At 38.9% G+C, this 12,303-nt stretch overlaps 1 protein-coding gene across 1 annotated transcript; it reads right to left on the bottom strand.

The window, feature by feature from the left end:
- Positions 1-791: 791 nt before the first annotated feature.
- On the bottom strand, positions 792-12,042 carry LOC131932865 (resact receptor-like). Its single transcript, XM_059289773.1, has 5 exons — positions 11,733-12,042; positions 7,597-7,723; positions 6,159-6,285; positions 1,946-2,054; positions 792-841 (listed from the first exon to the last, which is right to left on the bottom strand). Exons 1-5 carry the CDS (start codon positions 12,040-12,042, stop codon positions 792-794), a joined length of 723 nt encoding a protein of 240 aa, XP_059145756.1.
- Between the last annotated feature and the right edge of the window lie 261 nt (positions 12,043-12,303).

Raw genomic sequence — 12,303 nt, 5'->3', positions numbered from 1 at the left:
ATACTATGGGCAGAAGGGCATCAACAACAGGAATACTGTGGGCAGAACAAGGGCATCAGCAACAGGAATACTATGGGCAGAACAAGGGCATCAACAACAGGAATACTATGGGGAGAAGGGCATCAACAACAGGAATACTATGGGCAGAACAAGGGCATCAACAACAGGAATACTATGGGCAGAACAAGGGCATCAACAACAGGAATACTATGGGCAGAACAAGGGCATCAACAACAGGAATACTATGGGCAGAACAAGGGCATCAACAACAGGAATACTATGGGGAGAAGGGCATCAACAACAGGAATACTATGGGCAGAACAAGGGCATCAACAACAGGAATACTATGGGGAGAAGGGCATCAACAACAGGAATACTATGGGAAGAAGGGCATCAGCAACAGGAATACTATGGGGAGAAGGGCATCAACAACAGGAATACTATGGGGAGAAGGGCATCAACAACAGGAATACTATGGGGAGAAGGGCATCAACAACAGGAATGCTATGGGGAGAAGGGCATCAACAACAGGAATACTATGGGAAGAAGGGCTTCAACAACAGGAATACTATGGGCAGAACAAGGGCATCAAGAACGGGAATACTATGGGGAGAAGGGCGTCAGAACTTTCAAGTGAACGCGCACTTAAATTTCAAGGATTTTGGGGGGGGGGGGGGTGGTTCACTAGTTAGAAAATATATTTTCTATATACATTAAATTTTCCTATATAGTGTGCGAGGAAGGGAGGGGGGAGTGGCTCCCTAGAGAGATGCACAAAAGAACCTCAAGCTTTAAATTCCTTTAAAACGGCCATCTTTCTTCTTTCCCTTATTGGACATCCCTATATTAAACAAAATCTGTTATCATTTCTTAAAAGTATTTGTTCAGTCCCAGCGCATGAAAAATTAATTTTAAGAAACGTCGTAATTTTGTGTTAACAATTTAATTTATTCGGGAACTGCCTCGCCAATATTAAATATTATTTTAGATTTCAAGGCTGCCATAAACTTAAAAGTGCAATCTTCGTTCAATAAGCAGTAATGTAGAGGATAGAATAAAACGTTGTTTCAATAGGGCTGGTAAGTAGGTCATCAACCAGTTCTATGGCTTATTCAGGTTTTATTGAGCCGTAGAACTGGTTGGTGACCTACTTACCAGCTATATTGATTTAAAATTCTCGCTAATATTTAAGTAGGCCTACAGAAATTGATTTTTTTTATTTAAAAAAAATTGTCATAACTGATTAAAAATAAAAATGTAAGTAGGATAAAAGTATTTATGGTACAGAGATGAAAATGTAAGTAGTTACGTTAAAGCAGTACTATTCAGTATAAACTCAAGCCTGCTGAACTTTTAATGTAATTAGCATCGCATCACTTTATCCTCGATGCCATAATTTAATATCTACCGAAATAGACCTGAGGGTCGTTACTTTAACGACGTTTAGCAAAATTTTAATCAAGTTTAATCATAATGAACTTTTTGACATAGTTGCACCAACACAGATTTTACCCTAATCTCATGCGGCGTATACATAAGTCGTTGCTTTAACCGAATTGTTACCGTAATTATCATAATACTATATTACCTTTACTACAGTGTAAATGTTGCCGTAGTTATCCCAGAATATGACCGCCACTGCTACTACAGATGTTTTGTGTTACTGTATTTAGTAATGTCGGAACGGAGGGTTTGGCTGCTATTCCGAAAGTCTCGAGTTCGGATCTCGGCTCAGATTTGTGGTTGTAGAACGTACCTGAGTCCACCCAGCCCTGACGGGTACCTGACTTACGTTGGACAAGGTAAAGGCGGCTGGGAATAGTACTGACAACACCAACTCTTCATATGACGAGGTCAAGATACTTAAAATCTCAACTTCATCTACCCAATAGATCGCTAGGTCTAGAGAGGGACTTATTAATGACGCCAATAAGAGAGGTTTTACCGTAGTTGTTCTGTACTTGTGTAATCCCGCCCATGCTGGAAGCGATGGTACCCAGCTCGTTGTCTCCCAGGCTCCACACGTCACAGACAAAACTGCCCTGGAGAGCTTTCTGTAGGAATAACTTAGCTGTATTAGTAAGTTAACATCAAACTTTTCAAAGAAAAATTTGCTCAAACACATGGACTTTTAACAGCTGAGGAAGCCAAAACCTCGCACGTTCATGTCGTGTATATATATATATATATATATATATATATATATATATATATATATATATATATATATATATATATATATGATTCGTGTTTTTAATGCCGAGTACTGTTTATGGAGTTGTTGATCAGAGAAGCTGAAAGCTAAAAATATTTACTGATTGTTTTTTCTTAATTAACCAAAACAGGAGACGGAGCCATGTTTGTACGACCAGATAGTAGGCGGAGCCATGTTTTACAGATAGGAGGCGGAGCCATGTTTTACAGATAGGAGGCGGAGCCATGTTTTACAGATAGGAGGCGGAGCCATGTTTGTAAGACCAGATAGTAGGCGGAGCCATGTTTTACAGATAGGAGACGGAGCCATGTTATACAGATAGAAAACGGAGCCACCAGATAGGAGACGGAGTCATGTTTATTCCCACCAGAGAGGAAATGAGATACAGTCCGTGAATCTCCTTATAAAAGACACAGTCCATTTTTCCTCTACAACTGCCCTACTTTTCTTTCATCAAGAAACCATAATATCTCTGGAAACTTTAGACGTGTTAAATGAGCGGTCTATAAATAAACACGGTATTGTTTTCCTTCTATTTCCGTCCACAATAACAATTACCTGTGTAATTTAAACAAAGCCATTAGAAATTCTTTATGGAGCGGATTTTAAGAAACAACATTTTATTTTACACAGATTGATACAGAAATGAATTGTAATACAATTAAAACTAGACTTACTTGAAATAGCGTTAAGGCGTAGCCCACAAATTTAAGGAATTGCTAGCATGTTTTCTATAGCTCAGCTAATGGAATTAAAATGCTTTAGCCAAATCTCAGACTAAAAATTGTAAATCACTTTTTTTTAAAAATAGAAAATACAATTTTCTTAAGAAAATGGTGAGAGAATTCTAAGGCAAACCACACCTGACTCCGACAAGAGTAGCTAACTTGTAGGGTAGGGACGGTGGTGGGGGCCGTGGGTTGATCATAATGAAATAAATCTTATGTAATTACAATTGGGAAATATTACATTAGGGAAAGTGTGTGTGTGTGTGGGAGAGGGGGGGGCTTACGTGGGTTGTAAGTGGTTTCTTAAGTAACCAAAACTAGCTCACCTTGTCTTAAATGGAATAAGTTCTATAAATAATATCTACGACGACTATTACATGTCAATATAACCTGACTCGACAGAGGTAGAGCACTCACTCAATCCTACCTTTACTGAAAGTAAATTGCATACCGCGCATGTAATGCGCAGTTACAACCTTGACATTGCAACCATCTAATAAAATATATTTTTTTCTTCCACTAATACGTTGGCTAATAAGAAATTTATAAGATATTTACTCCACACTTATTGAATTATTTCCAGTGGGTCTATTAATGCGACAAGGTCAACGGTGTATTATGGACCAAGGTCACGGTATATCGGCCATCTTATACATGAGAGAACAATGACCTAGATATCCCCACTGGGCACGTGCGACACGTGACAGACGACAGATCCAGTGTCCAGGTACGTCATGCATTTTTTCCATACCTGCTTACCTTTTGGTTCACCTGCACGAGATCAATAAGAAACGTCCAGGTTTCAATCAAACTCTGGCACTGAAATCACGGCTATAATAGACGGCTGCGGGGGGTGGAATCTGCTGGAATTATACGCTGGCCAGATTTTTTTAAATTTTTAGATCGAGTTTATTTTTCTCTGGAGGTTTCAAAAATCAAATCATTTTTTTTTTTTTAAACTTGCATTGATTTTTTTAAATGTGTACAATTTAGAATATTTATACTGCCTTTAAATAAACTAACATTCTTCTACACAGCAAAAAAAGACAACATTTCTTTTAAACAAGAATAGGACCAAGGCAACATTTCTGACAAACAAGATAGGACCAAGACAACATTTCTGACAAACAAGATAGGACCAAGACAACATTTCTGACAAACAACGATAGGACCAAGACAACATTTCTTTTAAACAAGAATAGGACCAAGGCAACATTTCTGACAAACAAGATAGGACCAAGACAACATTTCTGACAAGTTACGATAGGACCAAGACAACATTTCTGACAAACAACGATAGGACCAAGACAACATTTCTGACAAACAACGATAGGACCAAGACAACATTTCTGACAAACAACGATAGGACCAAGACAACATTTCTCCTTATAAGTACGGGACAACTTTTCGTCAGTAATCTCCATTTTCTGATATTCTCTACAGCTCTGGTCAAGTTATTCCAGTTTCTCTCTCTTTTTCTTGACTGATCTCTTCCCGCTAGCTTGTTATTTCTTGTTTTTAATTTACTCCGACTTGTAGATTAAATTCTAATTCCTATCTAGGGATTATTATATCTGGGTTTTGACGGGTTACTGTTCGCGTCACTACCGTCCTAGTTCAATTACTACTTTTTTAACAAATATCACCTATGCGTATATTTGAATTTTTTATCATGACAATATATTTTGAAGAGATATCTCATTAATTTTGTAAGCTTTTTATTATTAAGTTTTATTTCAATGAGTTTCTCAATAATTGTTTAAGCTCTAGAGCTTAGGTTTTTCTGTGTTGGTCCCCTTCCATATTTCTGTACCACAGAGTAAAGCAGAGTTCAGATCATTGAGAATACTGAACATAACGACAGTCAAGCGTAAATACACTAAACATGTTTTTACAAAATCTTTAAGAGACGAAGACTTTAGATTAAGCCAGAAAAAGTAAGAATTTCGTGTACTATTAAATGACCCTTAAATTATTTTTCTCAGAGAAAACGACGACACGAACAACTTATTAACTACAACAAATATTGATAAGTCGGGTTTCCGTCTATATACTCAAACTGGTCTATTTTGTTTACCAGTATAAAAAATGTACCGTCTGCACGCACCTAGTTCATATTGTAATTAGGTGGAGCACAATTTTTAAGCTAAAAAATTGTTAAGTAAAACTCGGTCTCATTTGGTTCATTGACTTATATTGATTTTAGTTTTTTTTTTTCACCAAGAGAGTAAGAAATGCTTTCTTGCAGACCAGAGAGGTAATTGCAGGTTGTACAGTCAATTTGTTTTGTTGCTAAATTAGATTTATTTAAAAATTCTACCCTACTGACTATACTAGCTGGTACTACAGTGGACTGGAATCTTCATGTTTTTCGGCTTTGTAAAATAAAAAAAATATTTACTTACAGGAATTAAAACGATTTCATTGTTTGGAGTTTGCTTTTAGGTTATATTTTGTATGACAATGTTATTTGATATAATGATCGGTTAAATGTAAAAAAAAAAACAATTATAAATATTTCAAAGCAATTTGTTTTTTTGTTTTTTTGCAAGACCATCCTATCCTTTACACGGGTGCTAACACTAATAGTAACACATAACCTAATTTTCATCGCAACTCCAGCCCTGAACATAACCCTAACCGTAATACCAGCAGAATAAATAAATTATAAACGGTGTTTATTGTCCCGTCTGATGAATCAAGTCACGTGATTTTCTGTCTATTGTCACACACCATAAAGGTCGAGTGATTAGATTTTACATGCTATCACTTGTCACATGGGCTAATGTTAATCCGCTCCTGGATGGGCGACTGTCGTGTTATCATTCCGCCGTAATAATTCGAATGCTCCGCAATCCATAGCTTTTTTGAATTAAAACGTCCGACTTTTAAAAACGTAATGTACCTTTTAAAAACATATAAATCATTGGACTAAATAATAAAAGCGCATCGGCTTCCTTGACCTCGGCAAATGAGTTTCTTCCAGGCCACTCTTCTGGGGTGCTCCGCCCGCACGCCCCCCCCCCCCCTCCACCCCCACCGAAGAAAGTCTACCCCCACCCCCCACCAAAATGGAATTTATATAGGAAATATATACTTTTACCATTGTCCGCCCCCCCCCCCCCCACGGAAAATTTAGTAATACTAGAGTCTAGCCTTACCAACATTTCTGCTTCCGTCTCCTGTCGTATTTTTATACAAGAGTCTAGCCTTACCAACATTTCCGCTTCCGTCTCCTGCCATATTTTGGATGACGTCGTGACCAGGAGCAGACGAGACCAACCAAAATGCACCAAGATGTCTTTGATAAAACCGGCCATTGCCACGTAGCTGCCTGACGTCCTGAGAGAATAGGAGTTGTAACATAATATCATAGCTTTTAATACGAATTGTTGTAACAGAACTTAATAGCTTTCAATACAAGTTCTTGCATAAAAATATAATAGCTTTATACACACGAATAGTTAGAATAAAATTTGGTAGATTTTAATATGAACTGATTTTTTAAAAAATATAATGATTTTAAAATGATTTGTTGTATTAAAATATAATGATTTTAATACAAATTGTTGTATTAAAATATGGTAGTTTCAAATCAGAGTTGTTATTTCAAAACTAAATGGCTTTCAATACTAATCATTATGGTAAAAATAACATAGATTAGAAATAGCTATATTGTAACAAGAAATATGAAATGCCACAAACACATATATATTACAAATAAAATATTGCAGAACACAAAGTATGGTTGATAAAAAAAATACAACAATACTTTGCTGAAATCGTTATGCTTCATTGCTCGATTATTCTTATTAAAATTTCGTTAAGGGTAATATATATAAAAGTGTACGATACCATTCAAGAATAGCATCAGTACTAGAAATTCTTTATTCATTAGTGTGCTACACCAGTCTATCACTACTTTAGTACTAGGATTGTGTATCCACTATTGACGTGAGTGCTATACCACACTACCACTACTTTAGTACTAGGATTGTGTACCCACTAGAGTGCTATACCACACTACCACTACTTTAGTACTAGGATTGTGTATCCACTAGAGTGCTATACCACACTAGCGCTACTTTAGTACTAGGATTGTGTATCCACTAGAGTACTATACCACACTACCACTACTTTAGTACTAGGATTGTGTCTCCACTATACCACACTACCACTACTTTAGTACTAGGATTGTGTATCCACTAGAGTGCTATACCACACTACCACTACTTTAGTACTAGGATTGTGTACCCACTAGAGTGCTATACCACACTACCACTACTTTAGTACTAGGATTGTGTATCCACTATACCACACTACCACTGGTTTAGTGTTAGGATCATCAATCCAATAGAGTGCTATACCACACTACCACTACTTTAGTACTAGGATTGTGTGTCCATTAGAGTGCTATACCACACTACCACTGCTTTAGTACTAGGATTGTGTGTCCATTAGAGTGCTATACCACACTACCACTGCTTTAGTACTAGGATTATGTATCCACTAGAGTGCTATACTATTCTACCACTACCTTAGTACTAGGATTGTGTATTCATTAGAGTGCTATACCACACTACCACTACTTTAGTACTAGGATTGTGTATCAACTAGAGTGCTATACCACTCTACCACTACCTTAGTACTCACCTGAGAAAGGTCGGGTAGGTTTCTTTATTTAGCAGCGTACTCTCCTCACAACCATAGCTGACCATGGGGATTCCCCACCGTCCAATCAACAAGCCAGCCGTCTCACACACCTCCTCACAAGATGGACCTGTGAATTTGACAAATCAGGTTCAACACAGGTAGAGCACAGGCACAATGTACGTACAACACAGGTACAGCACAGGTACAAGACAGGTACAACACATGAAGAGCACAGGTACAATGTATTACAGCACAGGTACAACACAGGTAGATTACAGGTACAATGTATGTACAAGACAGGTACAAGACAGGTACAACACAGGTACAACACGGGTACAACACAGGTACAACACAGGTACAACACAGGTACAACACAGGTACAACACAGGTACAACACAGGTACAACACAGGTACAACACAGGTACAACACAGGTACAACACAGGTACAACACAGGTACAACACAGGTAGAGCACAGGTGCAATGTATGTACAACACAGGTACAACACAGGTACACCACAGGTACAACACAGGTACAACACAGGTACAACACAGGTACAATGTATGTACAGCACAGGTACAACACAGGTACAACACAGGTACAAGACAGGTACAACACGGGTACAACACAGGTACAACACAGGTAGAGCACAGGTACAATGTATGTACGACACAGGTACAACACAGGTACAACACAGGTACAAGACAGGTACAACACAGGTACAACACAGGTACAACATAGGTAGAGCACAGATACAATGTATGTACAACACAGGTACAACACAGGTACAACACAGGTACAAGACAGGTACAACACGGGTACAACACAGGTACAACACAGGTAGAGCACAGGTACAACACAGGTACAACACAGGTACAACACAGGTAGAGCACAGGTACAATGTATGTACAACACAGGTACAACACAGGTACAACACAGGTACAACACAGGTACAACACAGGTACAATGTATGTACAGCACAGGTACAACACAGGTACAACACAGGTACAACACAGGTACAACATAGGTAGAGCACAGGTACAACACAGGTACAACACAGGTACAACACAGGTAGAGCACAGGTACAACACAGGTACAACACAGGTACAAGATAGGTACAAGACAGGTACAATGTATGTACAACACAGGTACAACACAGGTACAACACAGGTACAACACAGGTAGAGCACAGGTACAACACAGGTACAAGATAGGCACAACACAGGTACAATGTATGTACAACACAGGTACAACACAGGTACAACACAGGTACAACACAGGTACAACACAGGTACAACACAGGTAGAGCACAGGTACAACACAGGTACAACACAGGTAGAGCACAGGTACAACACAGGTACAACACAGGTACAACACAGGTAGAGCACAGGTACAATGTATGTACAACACAAGTACAACACAGGTACAAGACAGGTACAAGACAGGTACAACACGGGTACAACACAGGTACAACACAGGTACAACACAGGTACAAGGCAGGTACAACACAGGTACAACACAGGTACAACACAGGTACAACACAGGTACAAGGCAGGTACAACACAGGTACAACACAGGTACAATGCAAGTACAACAAAGGTACAATGTGGTAACAACACAGGTAGAGCACAGGTACCATGTGTGTACAACACAGGTACAACACAGGTAGAGCACAGGTACAACACAGGTACAACACAGGTACAAATCAGGTACAACACAGGTACAACACAGGTACAACACAGGTACAACACAGGTACAACACAGGTACAACACAGGTACAAGGCAGGTACAACAAAGGTACAATGTGTTAACAACACAGGTAGAGCACAGGTACCATGTATGTACAACACAGGTACAACACAGGTAGAGCACAGGTACAATGTATGTACAACACAGGTACAACACAGGTACAACACAGGTACAACACAGGTACAACACAGGTACAACACAGGTACAACACAGGTACAAGGCAGGTACAACACAGATACAACACAGGTACAATGCAAGTACAACAAAGGTACAATGTGTTAACAACACAGGTAGAGCACAGGTACCATGTATGTACAACACAGGTACAACACAGGTACAACACAGGTAGAGCACAGGTACAATGTATGTACAACACAGGTACAACACAGGTACAACACAGGTACAACACAGGTACAAGGCAGGTACAACACAGGTACAACACAGGTACAATACAAGTACAACAAAGGTACAATGTGTTTACAACACAGGTAGAGCACAGGTACCATGTATGTACAACACAGGAAGAATAGAGATACAAGATTTGTACACTATAGGTACAGCACATGAGCAACACAGGTGTAACAGATACAAAACACATGTGCAACACATGACCAAAACATAAAAAAATATGAACAACACACAGGAAACACAATAAGGCAAAACGGTTATAAAGTCAAACACGTGCAGAAATCTTTCTCTGATTTTAGTGAACTGTGTTATATGGTTATTGTAAATTGTAAACAAAACAAATTAGATTATAAAATATTTGTTACAAGCGCTTTATTTTAATTTTTTTTTAAATTCTGAAAAACATGTCCATTATCTTTCACTTTCCTCCCCTCTTTGCCAGAGCTAAATTATTCGGTTATCAAACAAACGAATGTATCTCTATACCCATTCCTAAGGCTATGTGCATTCATAAGAAATATATTAATAAAATGTTACAATATTCTTTTCAATGCCATGCTCTTTTAAAAAAGTTTTAGCTGTAGATCTAACATACAAAATGCACTTTCACTTGTGTGACATAACAGGCGATGTGTAGATGAATTTTATTTAACCAGCACCGGTCTTTGGTATAGTTGCATGCTGTGAGCTAAGCGCTCCTAAGAATTTAATGAATGTATATGTTGGAATAATGTATTAATAGCTGGACCTGAGTGTATACATAGTGAAGCATTTGTGGGGTTTAGTGCTATAGCATAGCCCCTGGTCTTGAGATGTCAGTGTCAATGTCAGTTACCTGATGTCACAAGTGTCACAGGCAGGTATGGACTAGCAAAATGTGACAGTCTACTGTCACACTGTCCCTTACAAATTACCACAATTATATTCGATACAAGGGATATTGGTTGAATAATGAGGTTGCTGAGATCATATTGTGCTGTACTGCTTTACAGTATCCTCTATTTGTTACGAAATGCTTGACTTTTAATACAACAAAGTACTCAGCTGTGTCAACTCTAAGCCTAGTACATATACAGTTCATTTCTTTTTCTATCTAAAGCAACCGTTCGACGCAGCAGTCAAAACTACATCTCCGTACTAACTAATCAAAATGACAACCCTTACTCACTAATGAAAATGACAACCCTGTACTAACTAATGAAAATGACAACCCTGTACTAACTAATGAAAATGACAACCCTGTACTTACTATTGAAAATGACAACCCTTACTCACTAATGAAAATGACAACCCTGTACACATCAATGAAAATGACAACCCTGTACTTACTAATGAAAATGACAACCCTGTACTTACTAATGAAAATGACAACCCTATACCCACCAATGAAAATGACAACCCTGTACCCATCAATGAAAATGACAACCACTCACCAATGAAAGCGTCAACCCTGTACCCACCAATGAAAATGACAACCCTGTACTCACCAATGAATATGAAAACCTTGTACTCACCAATGAAAATGACAACCCTGTACCCACCAATGAAAATGACAACCCTGTACCCACCAATGAAAATGACAACCACTCACCGATGAAAGCGTCAACCCTGTACCCACCAATGAAAATGACAACCTTGTACTCACCAATGAAAATGACAACCCTGTACTCACCAATGAAATTGACAACCCTGTACTCACGAATGAAAATGACAACCCTGTAACCCACCAATGAAAATGACAACCACTCACCGATGAAAGCGCCAACCCTGTACCCACCAATATAAAATGACAACCACTCACCAATGAAAATGACAACCCTGTACTCACCAATGAAATTGACAACCCTGTACTCACGAATGAAAATGACAACCCTGTAACCCACCAATGAAAATGACAACCACTCACCGATGAAAGCGCCAACCCTGTACCCACCAATTTAAAATGACAACCACTCACCAATGAAAATGACAACCACTCACCGATGAAAGCGTCAACCCGGTGCTCACAGCTGTACAAATCCACCACATCCTGCAACCCGGCTCCTACGTCACACGCCGTGGCCTTGACACTGACCGTAAAGTTGAAGGTCGTCAGGCCGGGGTCAGAGTTGATCCTCTGGACGCCCAGCTGTGCGGCGGCCACCGCCTCGTACCCCACCCTCTTCTCCCCGGTGAGGGGCACCAGCACCCCCATGTGTAACGCCGCCTTCTGCCCGGGGGTCACGTTGATCAGCCCGGCAGCCACAAACACCAGCAGTGTGTACTTTGTTGTGGGCGTGACACACTCCATCACGGAACACACCTACCCATGATGCAACTGTAACAAAATATTTTACTTAAACAGCTTTTAACCGAAAATTATATTTCATTGTACATCTATTTTAATTTAACCACGAGTCATAAATATTTTAATAATATTTAAGATCTTAAAATAGTGTACGGATATAATCATCAATTCAATTACAGATAATACAGTTTGCTTGTAACAGTATTACAAATATAGCGATAATATAGTTCTACATGTGTCTCAAAAAGTTTATTTACCATAGTT

Source organism: Physella acuta, unplaced genomic scaffold (assembly GCF_028476545.2).
Source record: "Physella acuta isolate Inbredline_101_S28 unplaced genomic scaffold, ASM2847654v3 ptg002299l, whole genome shotgun sequence".
Taxonomy (NCBI): Eukaryota; Metazoa; Mollusca; class Gastropoda; family Physidae; genus Physella; species Physella acuta.
Note: the sequence above shows the minus strand (reverse complement) of the source record. Positions and strands in the feature narration are given on the sequence as shown.

Coding starts and splice junctions, on each gene's coding strand:
- LOC131932865 (XM_059289773.1), bottom strand. CDS start 12,042: ATGGAGTGTGTCACGCCCACAACAAAGTACACACTGCTGGTGTTTGTG. Junction 6,286..7,596: donor ACCTACCCGACCTTTCTCAG/GTGAGTACTAAG, acceptor CTATTCTCTCAG/GACGTCAGGCAGCTACGTGG. Junction 842..1,945: donor ACAAGTACAGAACAACTACG/GTAAAACCTCTC, acceptor TGTTTAATATAG/GGATGTCCAATAAGGGAAAG.